Below are 21,492 nucleotides of genomic sequence, written 5' to 3' on the forward strand. Positions count from 1 at the left end.
TAAGACCTTAACTATTATCATCACTTTCACTAAGTAAGTTTTAAAAACATGTATGAGGAAGAAACTGTATTTCCCAACAGTACTAAATTTTACCTCAAGAAAAGTGTGTTCTCGCTACTAAGCTAAGTAAAAATATTTATATAAAACATTGTATAAAATACAAAAATATTTGAGGTCAAAATTTAAACCCATCCTAAAATTCATGTGAAATCTCAAGGGACCCTGAATAAGAATAAAGTTGGAAGACACAATTTCTGACTTCAAAACTCACTACAAAGCTACAGTAATTATAACAGTATAGCATTGGCATAAGGACAAACACATAGCTCAATGAACCAGAATAGAGAGCCCAGAAGATTTTCAACAAGAGTGCTAACTTATTCAATGGGGGGATGAATGGTCTTTTCAACAAGTGGTGCCGGGAAAATTTGATATGCACATGCAAAAGAATGAAGTTGGACCATTACTTTACACCATATACAAAAATTAATTCAAAATGGATCAGATTTAAATGTAAGAACTAAAACTGTGTAACTTTTAGAAGTAAACATAGGAAGAAAGATTCATGATGTCAGATTTGGTAAAGATTTCTTGGATATGACACCAAAAGCACAGGAAACAACAAAAAAGATAAACTTGATTCCATCAAAATTAAAAACTTGTGTGCATCAAAGGACATCACCACAGGGTGAAAAGATAATCCACAGAATGAATAAGAGAAAATATATGCAAATCATATATCCAATAAAAGATTAATGTCTAGAATATATAAAAAACTTCTATAATGCAACAACAAAATCAACCCAATTGAAAATTGAGCAAAGGACTTGAACCCAATTCAAAATTGGCCAAAGAAGATTTAGAAATGGCCAAAAAGGACATGAAACGATGTTCAGTATCACTAATCATTAGGAAAATGCAAATCGCCACCACAATGAAATACCATTCACACCCATTAGCATGGTTATTACTAATAAAAACAAAATAACAAATGTTGGAGAGGATGTGAAGAAATCTGAACTCTTGTACATTATCTCATATCCTGTCAGTGAAAGAAATAATATATACCACAATGACAGAGTTGACAAGTCACCTGCATGTTTACATATCTACTTAATAAACCCAGACGATTTAATAATTTACTTATTTAACAAACACAAAAATATATTTGCTTCTTAATTAATTTACTTAGTATTTTTACATCCCTCACTGTCCTATGCATCTTCTCTCTCTGCTTTAATCAAGACATCCTCCACAAAGCACCTTGAAAAACCCGAATCTCCAATCCATTTAACATGTAATAATACATGATCATGAAGCACACAACACTTATATAATCCCAATGTGTGCATTTCCATGATCATTCCACTGAAGTGATATGATATTTCTGCTACTAAATAAATCAAGTCAACTCCAAAGCCTCCCGATTTTTCAATTTGTAAACTGTATTATTTATTCCCCTTTGTCTCAAGATTCTCTGTGTCATTTTATTGGCCATTCCAACCACAGGGAACAATAAGTAAAAAATGAAAATATGATTTTACCAAATGTGTTTATTACCCTAGGAAAATGTATGGTGGAAGAAAAGGTTAAATAATTTGCTGCAGGATGACTTTAGTGTGAAACAACAGCTGGTTTACAGTGTAAGAGATATTTCTTTTTTTTTTTTTTTTTTTGAGACGGAGTCTTGCTCTGTCGCCCAGGCTGGAGTGCAGTGGTGCTATCTCAGCTCACTGCAAGCTCTGCCTCCCGGGTTCACGCCATTCTCCTACCTCTGCCTCCCGAGTAGCTGGGACTACAGGGCCTGCCACCACACCAGGATAATTTTTTGTATTTCTAGTAGAGACGGGGTTTCACTGTGTTAGCCACGATGGTCTCCATCTCCTGACCTCATGATCCGCCCGCCTCGGCCTCCCAAAGTGCTGGGATTACAGGCGTGAGCCACTGCACCCAGCCGAGGTATTTCTTTATTGTATTTTACATTCAATCATCATCACACATTGGTTGAGTGGTAAACATACCTTAAAGTTAGTACAAATTTTATATAGCCATTCCTACAAAATCTGTTAATGGAATGAAAAACTAGTAGGAAAAGTAATGATCAATATCAAGTATTCAAACTAAATAAAAGTTTCGAGCATATATTTCAAAAGTTTCCATGGAGTATACGTAAATCTCCACATGGACACTACTGTGTTTCTGTATTTCTCAGCAACCTCAAAAGGTGTTAATGAGCTACTGACTGAATTGTAACGAGCCCCATTAATTAATCACAAAGGAAACAAAAGATGTAATTATCAACCTATTTCAACCCAATTTACTGCTTCTAAGAATGTTATAATTAAATTTACTATTAATCATTGCTAAGCCCAGGTTGGATGGAGAAATATCAACATTTCACATATAATTCTCAAAGTATTTACCTTTTAAAACATTTATTTATTTATTTATTTATTTATTTATTTATGAGACAGGGCCTCATTCTGTCCCCCAGGCTGGAATGCAGTGGTGCAATCATGGCTCCCTGTAACCCAGACCTCCCAGATTCAAGCAATCCTCCCACCTCAGCCTCCCAAGTAGATAAGATTACAGATGCAAGCCACCACGCCAGGCTAATTTTTGTATTTTTTGTAGAGATGAGATTTCACCATGTTGCTCAGGCTAAAATATTTATCTTTTACAGAATTATTTCATTTCAAAAATTATGTTTATTCACAGTTTTACCAGAAAAGAACGTCTAAATTTTACCTTGCCAAGCATATTTCTTCCCATTCAAATCAATAGCAAAATCTTCAGGATAGAAGTCAATTATACTAGAATCCTATATTAGGGAGAAAAGTAAAGAATCAAAGCAGAAGTCACACATCTCTGTTATAAAGAATTTGATACGACTTTCATTCAAGTTATAAGGTCTGATGAGAAAATAAAGTGCATTCCTTTTAAAAAATGTTAAGAGACATTAGGTCATTAATCCCAAGTATAGTAAAACAAAATGAACAATGTTGTTTTAAAAGATGAAAAGAAAAAGCATTACTGTAGAAGAATTTTAGAATTGACAACTATGCTTCAGGCAGGCAGAAAGTAAAGGGTTTACGTACTCTAACACTTCCTACTTCCCGGCTGGGTCTCACTCTTTCTAGCTAGCATACAAAACAAGTTCACAGGTGATTTTGGGTAAGGCAGTCTCCTCATCTCTGGTGGCTACCAAATATGGCTGGAACAAATAAAATTAAGACTTACAGGTAGCCAGAGAACAAAAATTTTCCCCAGTCAGGCACGGTGGCTCACGCCTGTAATCCCAGCACTTTAGGAGGCCAAGGTGGGCAGATCACGAGGTCAGGAGATCGAGACCATCCTGGCTAACACGGTGAAACCCCGTCTCTACTAAAAATACAAAAAATTAGCTGGGTGTGGTGGCAAGCACCTGTAGTCCCAGCTACTCAGGAGGCTGAGGCAGGAGAACGGCGTGAACCCGGGAGGCGGAGCTTGTAGTGAGCTGAGATCGCGCCACTGCACTCCAGCCTGGGCAACAGTACAAGACTCCATCTTAAAAACAAAAAACAAAAACAAAAACAAAAAATCAAAAACTAAACAAAAAAATTTCTCCCCAAAACAAACTGATTTACTGTGCAGGGCCAAAGAAAGCAGGAAATATATGTGTGTTTGGAGTAAAAAACATACTTTGTTTCTGTACTTCACTGTTTTAACTATCAGCTGCAAAAGCAATTGTAACTGATATTAATAAAATGTGACAAAAATCCTGTCACCCGCACACTCAAAATACTGAGACTCACAGGGTCACTCATGAGCTTCCGCCATGATGGAGGTAGAAAATTACCACTTGCAGCTGGAAAAACTCCCATAAGTTGTTCTAGTGGTTTAAACTGCAAAAAAAGAAAAACGTTAAAGACCCAAGATTATTATCTAATCCAGAATTCCATAAACTTTATGACTTTAAGTAATTAAGCTTACCGGTTTTGTACCCTTCTCAAAATCAGATGGCATGTCTGCAATGCCTTCAAAGTCTGAAGCAAATGGTGCATAATGAAATGGATAATACCACTTCCAGGAAGCACAGCCCTAGAATCATTAAAAAGTAACAACAATATCAAAAACCTATGTTAATGATGAACACAATTACAAAAACAAAAATTAGACTGTTAACCTAGAATATTCTATTTATAAAACACATGACTTCTGGCATATATTCCAAATACTGATCTTTTCCATGACTCCTAAAAATTGTTAAGTTTGAAGTTTCTAATTCATATCAATGGCTCCTTGACTTTAAAAATGCTAAAAAGCATCTTTGAAAAATCAGTAGTTACTGCCAAACTTCATATTCACAAACACAATTTGGTAAGATTTTTATCCTTAAAATACATTTGGTGACATTTCTTTCCATCTCTTGAGCTGTCATCATCAAGTAAAACCAAAAGCAGTCACAGCAGACATTTACTGAGCATGTAAGGTGGTTAGAGACATTATTGGAACAGCACTTGAGAGTAAAACAGCCATGAGTTTCATTTTAAAATTCACCATTATATTTTCACCTGACAAGTTTCTTTTGACTATAAAAACATGTGAGTAAACACAGAAAAAAGAAAACAAAAGCAAGTTATACTCATAGGAAAGAGATATCTAAGATGTGTTAAGACAGTGTCTAGCGAATTTAAATCTTGACAGTAGGAGTAAAACATGCAGAGTACTTAACAGTCAAGACTCAGTGCACTGTGTTACTTTCTACTTGTCAACAAACTTCATCTATTCCCAGGTCACATCAAATTTAACTTGGTTTGCTCTCTAAGCATGAAACCAGATATTAACTATCAGTGTTACAATCCTCAATATGTCTACATAATTTCTCACCAATCTGACACCTCAATTATCAAAAGGTAGGATACAGGTTATTCCAATTAGAATGTGCTTCATGTATCATCACTGTATTATAAAGAGAGCAGCATTCAAATTCCTTTAGAATTCTTATTGGTATATTCCAGGCTTTGTCCTCTGTTCAGTCATTTAGTGACTGTCAATTCATTACTCAGTTATTTTTAAACTCCAATTTAAAAAGCACTAACCTTTCATCATCTTAAAGACAAAGTGCAGTCAACCACATTACTTGATGCTGAAAATACTTTTAACAAAATTAGCTTTGTTTCTATATTAATACCTAAGAAGCTTCCACATCTTCAGAAACAAGTATTTACAAATACGGACTTCTGAATAGGGAGCTTTAAAAAATGAGCCTGGGTTTGTTTTCAAGATCCAGCTCAATAATACCATTATTACAGAAATTACTGGGCTGGACGCAGTGGCTCATGCCTGTAATCCCACTACTTTAGGAGGCCGAGGCAGGCGGATCACGAGGTCAGGAGTTTGAGACCAGCCTGACCAACATGGTGAAACCCCGTCTGTACTAAAAATACAAAAATTAGCTGGGTGTGGTGGTGCGCTCTGTAATCCCAGCTACTCAGGAGGCTGAGGCAGGAGAATCGCTTGAACCTGGGAGGCAGAGGTTGCAGTGAGCCGAGATCACGCCATTGCCCTCCAGCCCAGGTGACAGAGCAAGACTCCGCCTCAAAAAAAAAAAAGAAATTACTATTTTTCTTAAATGATTAACTACAAATTCAGAGGAAAATATTCTTTTTGTACCTGGTAATAATATCTAAGAACCCAGCAAAGTCCTTCAACGTATGACTGCACAACTTTCCGACGGAATTTCTCATCAGCTGCATCCACATCAAATTTGTTCTTGTAGTACCGCTGCTTCCAGCCAGCTTCCCATAACCTAAAACCAGGCACAGCTCATTTATGCTGAATTAACACACCATCAGTAACAGGCTGTCTACCAATTGATACCCCAAATCAATTTATATTTAATACCCAGGGGAAATGTGAAAGAGTTAAACAGTCATGCTAACACAGATTCATTTAATTATTTCTACAAAGTCTAATTTCATAGGATTTATTATCAACTTAAAGACAGTTAAACACACCCCAATCACTGATTCTGGTAAGACCATTATAAAACCACATTTTTAAAAATATTATTGAAAAAGATATAGAACACGTTTGCTCAAATTTTACTACTACTTTATATGTTTCTTTGTACAATTCTAAAGCTACATTTTAAGATTCAAATATTGAAGATATTTTATATAGTTCAAGTTCCTTAGTTTGTTAAAATATATTTAAACCATACAAAGAAAGTCAACTAAATTACTTAAGACTCACACAAGTAACTTTTTTAAATGTAAAAAATAGTTTATAAAAGAATAATCTAGACATTAGGCAGAAATTATGTGTATACCTACTCTCTCTATCCTTGCTTGGGCCTTATCCCTCTTTCAGCTAAGAGCTGTTGATGGCTTAAGGAAAGGAGATAGAGATATATATAGAGAGACATACACATTCTATATCTCTATGTATCTATGTATACATACACACACACAAACATATGTATGTTATGGTAAAATCTAGAAGCAGGTCAATGAATCCACTAAATTATCATTCATCACTGAAAATACAATGTGACCAACCACATTTTCACCCAATGTATTATGTTTTTTTAAGAATCCATTTCTTATTCTCTAAGATTTAACATTTAAGGAACATGAAGAAGCCAAAGAACACTTTTAAAAACATCAGAACAGATCAAGAACATCAAGATGATTCTCCATTTAGGCCTCTTTTCCATGTGCCAGATTTCACATATTAATTGCAGTCATGTTTCAGAATATACTGTATCAATTTTAATCTATCCCTCCCACAACACAAAGGATTCATAGAATAACAGTTAGAAATATCCCCTATTCATAAGGTGGATTATCACTATTTTACAGAAAATATTAATGAAAAAATGCTAAAAAGCCCCAAGCATTTCTTGGTAGAGGCATTTCCACCCTTAATTATCCTCTAGGATTAAACAATAAAATACTAAACAACTCAAGTTACCTATTAAACTAGTATTGATCATGATGGCTACATAGTAAACAAAACCAAAGACATGCTGTAAGAGGAAAATCCAAAGTACAGAAAGTAGAGGATAGAAACTAAAGATATATAGAGTAAATGTTCAATCACAAGTAGACATGAATCTGAAATCAAAGGATGTTAGAAAAATGTGCAGAACCACACGTGACCCTTGCAAAGTTTCTAATCATAAACACAAATCACACACTTTCCATGTCCTGTAAAAGAAGCATGAGCTGTAGGTGACTACTGTCTTGTTTACCTTTGAAATAGATCGTTTTCCTAAATTCTTAATGAGCTACAATTATTGAGATTGTTGGCCTTTTGCACTTGGAGCCCACGGTTCAAATCTGGATTTAATTACATGAGAGGTTGTTAATCTTATTATATAATGATCTCAAACTTCAGGATGAATTAAAGAATCAGCTTCCTATTTTAAATTTGAAGTATACAGTTAAAGGGAAACTCCTCTGTCATGAAATATAATTGCACATATGCAAGTCTGTGGTTTTTAAAAAACATACATATTGATCTCTTAACAGAATGATTTCTGCATATTCCATTTTGAGGAAGAACTCTCTCAATAGAGAAGATTAAGGCAAACTATATTAAGTATCTAAGTATAACTGAACTTTCTAGGTTAAGCAGCTTGAAAATTTAATCAGTCTCCAAACAGCAACATTCAGATCACATAGTCAGAGCTAAACACCTCATATCTAGCTGATCTTGTGCCTGGTCTCAGAGGGAAAAGTGGATTGGAGGACGAAAGCCTGCACGCATACTAATCTAGACACTTAGGTTTAACAGCTACAGCTTACACATCTCACTGGAATTTACTGACTATTCTAACCCTCCACATTAATTACTGATGGATAAAAAGATCACAGGCAAGCATCTGAAGGCACTGCTGCTCTAAGCTAAATAGCATTAATTAGACTGCATCTATTTCAGCAATTTGCTAACAAAGTGCTACCAAAAAATGGCTTCACCTGACGTTATCCTCTGGCTCAGGTTCACTGTCACTGTCTTCTGCTTTTCGCTTAATTCCTCCTATTGGAGACGGGGAGCCATCAGATGTGAAACTCGTATTAGGAGATATCGAAGGACTCTGCAGACAATGATGACATTACAGAAGAAGGATTTCATTATTCATTTTACATAAGAAGGTACATCCAACCACCACTACTTACTGTGTTTCACAGTAACATTTTTAAAGCTACTACATAGAGATGGTAAACATATTTAGAAGGTACAGAGACTGATCTTGCTCCATTTCACTTCCCCTCAAAAGAAGTAACGTAATACCCAAACTTTCTATGCTTAAACTGAAAAGAATTAACATTATTAGGGCAAAAAAAAAGTTTCTGAAGAAAAAAAGTTTTAATTTTATAGATTTTTAAAAATTATAGTACTTGAATTTTATTTTCCTTTGGTGGTTCACAATCATTTGTGACAATCAATTGTAACAATTCCTGTTAGGAATTCACAATCATTTGCCACCTACCAAATGGCAAAGCTATGAGGGGAAAAAACATACATATATTTTATATATATGTATATTTCTATGTTATATATAAAATATATTACATATATAGCATATAATATACAATAATATAGATGTAATAATATATAAAATAGTCAATGCTGGTGAGAATGCAGTGAAATGGTTAAGTCTTCAACCTAGTACAACCACTCTGAAAAGCAAGTTTAATGAGACTGTGTTAGAAAAATTATATGTTCCATTTTAAAAATCAATCTACAAATAAAAATCTATCAGTCATCTTAGAAAAATGCAGATTTTATTAGTATTTCAAAGACTTAGCTGTCACTTTAAATTCAGTATTATCTTCCCTTTATACCTAACTCAATTAACATAATAGATTAATTTTAATTAACATATTTTAATATTTAAAAATTAAAAAAAATCTTCTGCAACTTTAGTTACTCAGGCTAAAGGACCACATCACCAAAAACATAAGGGGCAGAAACATTTCCACAGTCAAGTTTTTCTTCTGTTATTCACAGTATATTAGCTATTTCAAGTAAATTGAATTTTTTTAAAACTGAGAGCACATACCTGACTTTAAACTATACTACAAGGCTACAGTAACCAAAACAGCATGGTACTGGTACCACAACAGAGACATAGATCAATGGAACAGAACAGAGCCCTCAGAAATGATGCCGCATAGCTACAACTATCTGATCTTTGACAAACCTGACAAAAACAAGAAATGGGGAAAGGATTCCCTATTTAATAAATGGTGCTGGGAAAACTGGCTAGCCATATGTAGAAAGCTGCAATTGGATCCCTTCCTTACACCTTATACAAAAATTAATTCAAGATGGATTAAAGACTTATATGTTAGACCTAAAACCATTAAAATCCTACAAGAAAACCTAGGCAATACCATTCAGGACATAGGCGTGGGCAAGGACTTCATGTCTAAAACACCAAAAGCAATGGCAACAAAAGCCAAAATCGACAAATGGGATCTCATTAAACTAAAGAGCTTCTGCACAGCAAAAGAAACTACCATCAGAGTGAACAGGCAACCTACACGATGGGAGAAAATTTTTGCAACCTACTCATCTGACAAAGGGCTAATATCCAGAATCTACAATGAACTCAAACAAATTTACAAGAAAAAAACAAACAACCCCATCAAAAAGTGGGCAGAGGACATGAACAGACACTTCTCAAAAGAAGACATTTATGCAGCCAAAAAACACATGAAGAAATGCTCCTCATCACTGGCCATCAGAGAAATGCAAATCAAAACCACAGTGAGATACCATCTCACACCAGTTAGAATGGCCATCATTAAAAAATCAGGAAACAACAGGTGCTGGAGAGGATGTGGAGAAATAGGAACACTTTTACACTGTTGGTGGGACTGTAAACTAGTTCAACCATTGTGGAAGTCAGTGTGGCGATTCCTCAGGGATCTAGAACTAGAAATACCATTTGATCCAGCCATCCCATTACTGGGTATATACCCAAAGGACTATAAATCATGCTGCTATAAAGACACATGCACACGTATGTTTATTGCGGCACTATTCACAATAGCAAAGAGTTGGAACCAACCCAAATGTCCAACAACGATAGACTGGATTAAGAAAATGTGGCACATATACACCATGGAATACTATGCAGCCATAAAAAGTGATGAGTTTGTGTCCTTTGTAGGGACATGGATGAAACTGGAAAACATCATTCTCAGTAAACTATCGCAAGGACAAAAAACCAAACACCGCATGTTCTCACTCATAGGTGGGAATTGAACAATGAGAACTCATGGACACAGGAAGGGGAACATCACACTCCGGGGACTGTTGTGGGGTGGGGGGAGGGGGGAGGGACAGCATTAGGAGATACACCTAATGCTAAATGATGAGTTAATGGGTGCAGGAAATCAACATGGCACATGGATACATATGTAACAAACCTGCACATTGTGCACATGTACCCTAAAACCCTAAAGTATAATTAAAAAAAAAAAAAAAAAACTGAGAGCACAGAAGTCCATTTCAATGATATAACAATTAGAGTATCCACAGCATAAACACAGTTCATACCACAGGTCAAGAAAAGCTAAAATAACATGAAATCATATTTCACATAGAACTTAGAGCACGTCTCTTTTAAAAACATAATGTCAATGTTATTAATGAAATGATATAGACAATATTGTCAAAAAAAACCCAATAAAATAAATACAAGAAGGCACTGTTGTACTTGGAAAACAAGGCAGGTATTGTTGTATTTTAGTTATACAGATCTGAGTCTGAAATACCAAATTCAACCTTTACTGACTGTGTGGCCTTGAACAATTTATTACTTAACCTCTGTGAGCCTCATCTTAAAATGGGGATGATAATGTTCTGTTTCCTTACAAGTTATTGCAAGGATTAAATGCATCAATACATGTGAAAGATTACTGGCATGCTGCCTACCTGGTACATGGTAGTTAACCATTCAGTAAGTAATCACTATCGTTTTTTCAACCCTACACTAATCCATTTGGAATAAATTATGAGAGCGACATTCCCATTAACTGTCTACAGAGAAGTTGTGTAAAAAGCAAACTTTAACAAAATTAATTATTGACTAACAAGATATAAACTCTATCTTTAGAAAACAAAAATAATAACATACTTTCCAGAAAAAAAATGCTGTTCACCATTTAATGCTAAATCTCCGCTGCTCTGTCTCTACCAACAAAAATATTCCTTTGTGAACATACCAGATTCATATTAAATTCAAATTTCTTCTTAAGCTGTTTTTTTCATCAAATTAGATATAATGAAACCATACTGAAGAATGCTAAATATAAAACCACATATATAAGGAAATGGAAGCTATTTAATAAAACACTAAGAATGTTAATCATCAGTAGACAAGTACTAGAGACTACAACCCAACAGCTCAGAAAAATAAAACACAAGAAATCTGTAACTTTAATGGCTCCCTTTAAATAAACTGGTAATTTGACTTCAAAATTTCCTTAAATTTAGAACATTCTAGGTGAAAATCCCACTCTGCAAAGATTCAAATTCCATACCTCCTCTATATAGAAATAACTGTGGCAAGGGAAGTTAATTAAGACAGAATCAAAGAAGCGACATCATCACCAATCTCCCCATTACTACTCCTATGGCAGATGTTATCGATCTACAGTCTGGTCCTGTGGCCTAATACTACCGGGCCTGAAGATAATACCAGAATCCTTCTTGAAGCAACCACAGCTGGCAAAGTTTAAACCTGCCTGCCTCCCAAGATTTAAAAAAAAAAAGTACTCTACCATCAACAGGGCATATGACAACACCAGTCACTTTCAGTTCTGCTCTGCGGGGATGGTAGTCACTAAAATCTTGAATGATGGGCATCAGCTATGTCTGTTCCATATGAGCATCAATAGGATAACTAACAGAATAACAAAAATTAAATATCCAAGCTTATTCAATTTCCTTGGATATATCATAGCAAAAGTGTATGTTCCTTCCTCTACTGTTAGATCAGGGTCTGCTCCCTCAGCCCTGCTGCTGCCCCACTGGGTATTCTGAGAGCTCATGGTCTATTTCCACTACAATAGGAAGGTGTTGGACAAAGTACAGCCTTGCAGGATAGGTTGATTTGCTTCTGGAGTTTGGATTACCAAGTTCAAATATGGAAGAATACCACAAGGCAAATAAATGCATGCAGTTGCTGAGTTCACAAACAGGGAGTAACCAGAGTTTGAATAGTAAGGGCTACCTTAAGATATTTATTCAGATCTATTCCATGCTGAATTGGAGAGCCAGAGTTTACACCTAAGGTAAAATGCTCACAATTGCCCACTGAAGGAAAGGGGAAATAAGGGAATAAAACCCATCCTCCTCCTCCTGCCCCAGCTTTGAGACATGGATGTCCCTTGACAAGCTTCTAGCACCATTCACTACCCTATTCTTTGGAGAAGGGAGAAGCAGTGTGTGGTTCATCTGCATTACAAAAACACTGCAGCCACTTAGCTTATTTTTGAGACAGGGTCTCACTCTGTCACCCAAACTGAAGTCAGCTATCTCTTTATATTCGCATGTATCAACAATCCTACGTGCTCTTCTTTCACATAATTTGGATATTTTCATATTGATAACGATGGACTTAACAGAACTAAAAATATCTCAAGGCAAAGCAATTAAGAAAAACTATAAAACAAAACTCCAGGCTGTGATAAATTTCACACACACACCACCCCTGCAAGAGGTATCTGATATTCACCACTCTTAAATGTCACATAAAAGTAAGCCACTTACAGAGTTATTCTGCATCCTCATTTCATAGGCTGCTTGTCTCAGATTACTGGCTACTTGAGAACCTGGTGAATTTCTTGAACCCAAGGCATGAGGAGTTAATATTCCACTAGGAGTGAAAGCTGGTTGATCTCTCTAACATAAATGGAAATGAATGTAGAAATTAAAATTAAATCACAACACAGTTAGATGACAGAAAGAAAAGAAGGGCAATGGAATAAAGTCCAAACCGTAAGCACTTTACAAAACTCACTAAAAGACCAAATGATCTTCGTTAATATTACAAGGTTGTCTACACTTCGATTTGATGGTAACTTTTACCTTCTAAACAATAGCCTATAATACTTAATAACTCAGCCCTAAAGTACATATAATACATTGTCCTGAAACATAGAGAAAATCTTTCAAGTCTCATTATGCTAATCCACTGCTTTTTACAATTACAGAAAACATTCAAGACACAATTTCAGGCAAATAAAAACAACATAATTTAGGTTTAAAAAAAGTTGAGTTTGAGTTATACTTGGGAAATACAACTTTTTAAATTTATTTATTTATTTTTGAGACAGAGTCTCACTCTGTTGCGCAGGCTGGGGTGCAGTGGTGCGATCTCAGCTCACTGCAACCTCTGCCTCCCGAATTCGAGGGATCCTCTCACCTCAGCCTCCCGAATAGCTGGGATTACAGGCGCACGTCACCACACCAGGCTAATTTTTGTGGAAATACAGCTTTTATTTACCCTTCGCCTTGCTAGAATTTAACTCTTTATTTCCAATTAATATGATTATAGCTAGCATAGGTGATAGTATTGGCTGACTGATAAAAGATATTGACAAAAATAATAATCTATAAGTAGAAACCAAATATGCCCCTCCCAATCTAAATGATTTTGAACCCACTGCAACAATAAACAACTCTACTTTTCTCCCTTCTTGTTTCCTGAAATTGCTTAATTCTAACAAAACGTAGTAAAAGGCAGTCCCTAAACTCCACAAGCTTGAAAATCTAGTAGGGAAGATAAGAAAACAAGAACTAAAGAAATTAAATGACTATAAAGCATTATGCAATTAAGTAAGAAAACATGTATCAGAGGTAGGAAGCACCAGAGTTAAAAGAAAGGATTGCTCAACCTGTACTATGAGCATAACCAAGAAGGGAGGCCTTGTAGAAAAGGTAAGATGTCAGTGAGATGCAAAGTCAAAAATCCATTCAGAGGTTACAAATGAAGGCAACACTCTTAGTCAGCAGGGACATGGTGTATTTAGAAGACAACAGGGGATATGCTGGACGGCTGGAATTCAACCGGATGACAGTGTGCTCTGAACACCAAACTAAGAATTGGATTCTGAGGGGATTAAGGAGTCAGTGGTGCTTTTAGAGCAGAGAACAAGTTTAGAGTGTTGTGTTCTAGAAAGATTAATCTGACAAAGATGTAGAAATAAGAGTACAGTAACTTTCAGGGGATACAAAAGATTGACCATTTTTACTTAAAAAACAATACTTGATTGCTGTAAACCATTCAAATAGCTAAACGCCACCCACCTCTCACCTCCCAAGTGTGTCCCTTCAGACATCAGAGCCTAGAGGACCTTCTTTAAAATCGACACCAGTGTTCTTCCTACAGGTAAAAAGGCAGCTGGGTGGACACTTACGTCCCTGACCAAGTCCTACTGGACAAGGAATAAAGCTACTGTAATGAACATCTTCCTCATAAATTGTAAAATTACGCTATTGCCAACCTCATGAAATCAATTAAAACTCACCTTCATTCTCTTTCTTTTTTCTTTCTGTCGTCTTCTAAAACTGTCCTAAAAGTATAAAATCCACACATTCTGTCAATTACACAAAAATGTCAGAGTTAAGCATTACCAGGAATGATTTGGGAGACAACTTAAGTTTTAAAGGATGACCCCAGAAATCTAGGTACATGATTAAACCAGGCAGTAAGACTATATGTTCAAAATGCTGCTTATCAGAACTTAACAATGGAAGACTGAATTTAGATACAATTTAATTGTTCTTGGTAATTCTGTTCAGAAAGCTTTTCAATCACTTCAGGAAAATGCAAAACCATTACAAAGACCCTTGGTTTTATCTTGGAGCAAACAGGCTGTCAATATGGAGAAGATACAAGTAAGTTTAAAAAAAAAAAAAAAAAAAAAAACAATTCTTAAGGTTTAGTTGAAGGTAGTTAATAACTAAGGTATCCATTTTTTAAAAAATTAGCAAGACAATTTAGACTCTGTTACCTAAAAAGGGCTCTTACTCTGTAGCATGCATGGCACAATGGAGAAAAGAGAGAAGTGGGACTCTGTGCAAACATTATCCCCCACCCTGGCCAGATTCCAAAAATATCAATCCAGTGAAAAAAAAGGAAGGAAATTCAGATGTATGCACGGCTTACTACTCTGGGCCAATCTAATTCACAGGAGAGGGTCCAGCCCACGTTGATTCTTTCCCCCTACTCATTTCCAAATTGTAGCCATGGTTTCAACTAAACAGAATTTTGTGTTCATCTTGTTCCCTACTAACTCTGGGCCATTTGCAGGCCTCCCATACCCATGCCCAAGTTTCCCTGAGTATCAAGGAACTGAAATGACAGGGTGGCCATAGCTACTGTTGTAGCCTAAAACAGGGGCCAGTGGATCCTATACTGATGGTCATCCTAGTAGGTACGCTTCCAAGTCAGTCCTACCAACTGCAATATAAGGCCTTAAGGAAATTGGAAATTGGTGCTTCTGCCAGGCAAAAAGCTGAATGCCGGATACATAAGTCTCCTGCTCTAAAGTGGAGCCCAGGTGATCAACTACCCTAAAACCTCCTCTGATGCAGAAACCACTGATTTATTTAATCAAGCTTCTGTCCCAACTTCAATGAAACTTCTCTTGTGTAGGTCACCAATGACCTGCAGACTATGAAATCCATTAGTCAGATTTCAGTCCTTATCTGACCAGGATTCTTTCCTCCTTGGATCAGTCTTCACTTGGCTTCCAGGAGGCTACACTCACCTGATCTCCTTCCCTCTTGCTATGTGTCTTTGCTCCTCAACTCCCCAGCCTCTTAACCCATTTATGCCGGAGGTTGCAAGTTTTTGTGTGAAAAATCAGACCTTGGTGATGACCTTTAGCAGTAGGATATAAATAACTCCCACAAGCTTATCGTTCCAATAATGGAACACTGGGCACAAATGGGTTGATGTTGGTGCTCCCCTGGGCCCAGTACTTGGATCTCTCCACTTCTCTCCTCCCATGGGAGTCATCACCTGGTCTCATGGCTTTAAACACCATCCACATGCTGATGACTCCCCAACCAGAGCCTCTCCATACTTAGCATCTCCATTTGGCTATCTCAAACTTCCCATGTCCAAAATAGAATCCCCACCCCACCTTTGCACCTCCCAGTCTTTCCATGAGGGTTGCTCAAAACATCTTTCAGTCTTTTGTCACCTCTCCTTCTCTTACACTCTATATTTGAACCATTTGCCAATCCCACTGGTTCTACCTTCAAAACGTGTTCAGAATCCAACTGCCTCTGATGATCTCCACTGCTACCATCCAGGCTCCCTTGGATTACTGTAAAAAAGGCTCCTCACTGGGCTGGGGCTCACTGCTTTGACCTTTCCCTCCACACAGTACTTCCAACATGGCAGCTAGAGTGATCCTTTTACAGTATGTGTCCAATCTTGTCACTTTTCTACTCAAAACCTTACACTGATGCACAATGAAAGTTAAAAGTCCTATGATGACCTGTTGGGTCCTACCAGACTGGGCCCTCCGTCTTCTTTCTGACTTCATCTCCTACTGCTCTTCCTTTGCCTCCTCTGCTCCTTCCACACTGGCTCCTTTGTGTTCTGTGAATATCCTGAGTATGCTCCTGCCCCAGGGCCTTGGCACTCTGTCTGTAATGTGCTTCCTGCAAACATCTGCATGGTGTGCTCCCTCACATCCTTTACATCTTTAATCAAGGTCAGCTGTCAGTGAGGCCTTCTCTTGTCACCTTTTCTAGAACTGTAATGCCCAACCTCTCCCTCCCAGATGCCTCCTCACCTGCTTTAGTTTTCTTTTTTTTTTTTTTTTTTTTTTTTTTTTTTGAGACGGAGTCTCGCTCTGTCGCCCAGGCTGGAGTGCAGTGGCGCGATCTCGGCTCACTGCAAGCTCCGCCTCCCGGGTTCAGGCCATTCACCTGCCTCAGCCTCTCCGAGTAGCTGGGACTACAGGCGCCCGCCACCACGCCCGGCTAATTTTTTTTATTTTTTAGTAGAGACGGGGTTTCACCGTGGTCTCGATCTCCTGACCTCGTGATCCGCCCACCTCGGCCTCCCAAAGTGCTGGGATTACAAGCGTGAGCCACCGCGCCCGGCCAGTTTTCTTTGTGGCACTTATTCTCTAACACTTAATGAGGTTTACTTAGTTACTGTGTTTATCTTCCAGCTCTCCCAAGAGAATGTAAACTCCATGAGGGCAGGGATTTCTGTCTCCTTTTTTGTTTTTTGCTGTATCACTAGCACTCAGAACACTGTCTGGCACATGGTAAATACTTAAATATTTGCTTAATAAATGAACAACATTCCCAAGATAAAAGGTAAACATGAAAGCTCATACAATAAAAAGCAACACATTTCTTGCCTAAATGCTCAACTTTAATAACAATTTTTTTTTCTTTGGAGACAAGAGTCTCGCTCTGTTGCCCTGGCTGGAGTGCAGTGGCATGATCCTGGCTCACTGCAGCCTCCACCTCTTGGGTTCAAGCAATTCTCCTGCCTCAGCCTCCCAAGCAGCTGGGATTATAGGCGCCCACCACCACGTCCAGCTTAAATTTTTGTATTTTTAGTAGAGATGGGGTTTCACCCAGTTGGCCAGGCTGGTCTCAAGCTCCTAACCTCAGGTGATCTGCCCACCTTGGCCTCCCAAAGTGCTGGGATTACAGGCATGAGCCACCACGCTTAGCCAATAACAAATAGTAATGTATTCCTTTTCTACCATTTGTTCTGCTCGTCTGTTAAATGCCTATCTCTAAGGGTGGTAGTCACACGCAAACAGAAGACCACCTGGGTGGACCTTACGGATCTCTCCCTTTTTTGTGCTATGAACTCCTTTGGAAATCTGTCAAATGCCAGGGACACACTTCCCAGAAAAATACATATATCCAGAAACTTTCCTATTGCATTTTTGAGGGTGTCCCCTGGTGTCCAATCATGCTGAAGGACATGGCATGACTTCAGGGACACCAACAAAGATCCAAAGCTTTAAAATGCCCTCTCCTGCCAGGTCAGCTGAAAAATCGTATTAATTAAATCTGTAACACTATGGTATCTACCAAATCCCACACTTCCTCCTCTAATGCCAACTCAAGGTGCAGAGTCTGCTAAAGAGACAGTAGAAGGCTACTGTAACTCGAGGTTTTTAAACCAAGTGGTACAAAGTATGTAGCAGCAGATCAAGGGATGCCACCATAATTGTTGAAAAAGTAGTTAAAAATGTTCCAGTTGACATCTGATCCTCCAGACAAAGCTAGTTCTGTAATTTGAATTCTATATGCAAAAAACTCTTGACATCACATAAAAACATTACCAAGTACTGAAGGCTTTTGGAAAGAATGCTTACGGTCAACTCACTATGTTACATAAAATGACACCCAAAGTTCTAAAAATAAGAGATCACTAGCTACAGTATACAAAGTTGATGAAAACAGAAAATAAGATTCAATGACACATTTTAATGTGTTGGGAGATCATGAAGCAATGTAGCAGTAACATATGTTGTTATCTGCTTAAAATAGCCACATGACTTTTATAAAATCAGTTTCTGAAAGGATTTCCTTACTGTTTCTAAGAAGCTATTATCTGCTTATTTTGCCCACTGCTGGCCTCCCTTGCTACACCCTGCAATCACCCTCCAATCACTCTGCCTCCAGGCTGCTGCCCCTCCACTCCTATCAGCTCACCAGGGGATCCCAAACCCTGTCCACAGACGAAGTGCCTGTCCATCTCACTGTGACCCCTTGAGCATGGCTTCTCATCTCTTCAGGAATTTCCTTCTACCTCTCCAGAACTGGCTCCTCTTTCTCCTTAAATGTCCATGGTTCCCCAGGCTTCTGTTAAAGGCACTTTTACTCCACACAAGCTCCCAGGGTCACACTCATAGTACAATCATAGTTTCAAGTACCTTCCATTAGTTAATGGTTCTCAAATCTCTTTTCAAAAGACTTCTGCCCTGAGCTTTATACACATTCAACTGCTTAATGGACTTTTCTCCTCTCAGGTGTCCTATAGCCCCTTCACATTAAACATCTCCAAAATGAAACTCAGTTTTTACTTTGTCCCCACCCCAACCCATTCCACCCCTAGTGCTTGCATCTTAGTAAGTGGCACCAGCAAATTCCTAACTGCCCAAGCCAGAACCTAGACTTTTCATGTAAGCACTCATCCATAATATGCAATCAATTTTCAAATGCTTTGTTATTTTATTTCCTTCTTGTGTTTCAATTTCTTAAGAGATGCAGCTCTCCACAGATCCTACATTCTCCCAACCCTCTGCCCTGGCTGATATAATCCAACCCACACTCCCTACACTATCAATTCTTCTTAACCTGTCTTCCTGCCTTCAAAACATAACAGCCACTAGTTCAATCCCAATAGTCTTCCAGCCTTGGTACCCGCATTTCAAATCCTATTGATTAGAAATGTGTTTGGATTTATATTCAGATTATGAAGACAGAAAAAACATTACAGTGCAACTCAAACAGGGTACAATACATAGTTCCACAGAGCAAGCAGCACAACCTTTATAAAATAATCAAAGAACTGACCACTCATGATTACATTAGTGTTGACACACCATAATGATATAAAAACACATTCAAAGAGATTAAAAATAATCACAGGATCATCATAGCCTATTAGAGACAGGAGTAATTTTAGCTACTGCAATAGGAACACTTTACCTCATCATCCTTTCTCTTTTTAAAAATGCTATCCTCAACTTCACCAACTGCTAACATGATCATCTGTACTCTTTGCAGATTGACATAACCACTTTCTGTAAGGTAACCCTGTAAGTGATAAAATACATGTAAAATGATCTTCTTATTAAAGCAAATACTTCTGTTTTGAAATCATTGAAGAATGAACTTACCCCAGTTTTGTGTACCACATTTTTGTATATGTTAACCAAACGGTCAATTGCATTTTCCCTGTTAGCAAGAGACAAACATTATGCATTAGGACCAGTAGGCACAGTAAAGTCAAGAAGCCTAAAACAGTAGTTTGAAAAGCTACCCAAATGCACGTACCTAATCTCTAATGACGGCAAATGAGGGAGGAAGTCATTTCCCACAAAGAAGCACATGAAAACCCAGTCATCAATGCTCCTCTCAACATCAAATGTGAACGGTAGGCTGGCCATTGTGAGTTCTCTTTCCAAATACTACAACCAAAAAGGAATGTTGCCATTACAGCTATCAAAGGCACCCTGCTTTAGAGTGCTGACTTCAATGATTATTGCTACATACCTCACGAAGAACATTAAGCCGAAGGAAGATAAACTCTCCTTCTGCACAAGGAAGACTATCGGCAAGTTCATCATGCTGTAAGAACAGGAATGAAGATGAAAGAAGTCTACTCTACGTCCAGTAATTTTTTCCAACCAAGCAAATTTTAAGGCTTTTTCTAACGCACGATCCACTTTAATATCATAAGTATTTAATTTTTAAAAGCTCACCAACCCATTTTAAAATAAAAATTACCCATAAAATCAACCACGTCTAGACCAGGGGTCAGCAAACATTTTCTGCAAAGGGCCAGACAGTACATTATTTTGGCTATTGGGGGACATATATGATCTCTGTTTAATAGTCTTTCATTTTTTATTTTGTTTTTAACAACACTTTAAAAATGTAAAAAACACAGCTCACAGGCCAAACCTGAAGGACTGAAGTTTGCCAACTGATGACCTATACCCAACCAACGATTACCCCTTCCAGTTGTGAACAGATGTGCATAGATACATGTATACTGTCTTTATTGTATTACATATCTGAAATATGTACATAGATACACGTATACTGTCTTTATTGTATTACATATCTGAAATAATACACTATATCTCTTTTTTCACTTAACGATGTCTTTGAAAGAGGCACCATATTCTTTTTCCCCCCTCATAAAGTATATGACTCAAGAGGCACTGTATTATTGAAACAGAAGCCCCTTTAAAGGGGACTGGACATAACCAAGTGAACCTAAAATACATAAAAAGTGGGAATAACTTAAAAGTCTCAAGAAGTTGTAGTTCCTTTTAAGAAGAGTATTTCAAACAAATAACTTTCACAAACAAATTACAAGCTATGGGCATTATTATCTATGGGAACTAAGCCTCGTGTAGATATAGGCAATATCAGAAAAAGAGCTAAGTAGAAAGGATGAGTGTGTGCATGTTTTTGAATGCAGGTTTATTTTAAAGTACTTTAAAAGATACGTCTCTGTCTAGACTGTCTCAAAAGAAAAAAAAAGAAAAGATACATCTCTGTGAAGGGTAACGGTAACAGAACAAGCACATAAAAAACTAATCAACCACAATCTTCTCTTCATCCATTTTGAAAACAATGTAAGTCAGATATTTAATGCCATTTAATTGTATACTTTAAAATGGCTGAAATGATATTTTATGTCATATACATTTTACAACAGATTTTTTTTTTTTTAATGAGGCAACTACCATCTCA

At 37.3% G+C, this 21,492-nt stretch overlaps 1 protein-coding gene across 2 annotated transcripts in view; it reads right to left on the reverse strand.

The window, feature by feature from the left end:
• Positions 1 to 21,492, reverse strand: part of XRN2 (5'-3' exoribonuclease 2) — a 91,972-nt gene that overhangs the window by 37,267 nt on the left and 33,213 nt on the right. For both annotated transcript variants that reach the window (XM_055265071.2, XM_063634049.1), the window contains exons 10-20: positions 20,281 to 20,355; positions 20,062 to 20,195; positions 19,905 to 19,962; positions 19,714 to 19,821; positions 14,535 to 14,579; positions 12,775 to 12,906; positions 7,965 to 8,083; positions 5,656 to 5,791; positions 3,973 to 4,080; positions 3,795 to 3,884; positions 2,749 to 2,821 (exon numbers count right to left, since the gene is read on the reverse strand). In XM_055265071.2, the coding sequence (XP_055121046.2) occupies positions 2,749 to 2,821; positions 3,795 to 3,884; positions 3,973 to 4,080; positions 5,656 to 5,791; positions 7,965 to 8,083; positions 12,775 to 12,906; positions 14,535 to 14,579; positions 19,714 to 19,821; positions 19,905 to 19,962; positions 20,062 to 20,195; positions 20,281 to 20,355 (1,078 nt within the window). The remainder of the gene's footprint in view (positions 1 to 2,748; positions 2,822 to 3,794; positions 3,885 to 3,972; positions 4,081 to 5,655; positions 5,792 to 7,964; positions 8,084 to 12,774; positions 12,907 to 14,534; positions 14,580 to 19,713; positions 19,822 to 19,904; positions 19,963 to 20,061; positions 20,196 to 20,280; positions 20,356 to 21,492) is intronic.

Source organism: Symphalangus syndactylus, chromosome 24 (genome assembly GCF_028878055.3).
Source record: "Symphalangus syndactylus isolate Jambi chromosome 24, NHGRI_mSymSyn1-v2.1_pri, whole genome shotgun sequence".
NCBI classification, from domain to species: Eukaryota; Metazoa; Chordata; class Mammalia; order Primates; family Hylobatidae; genus Symphalangus; species Symphalangus syndactylus.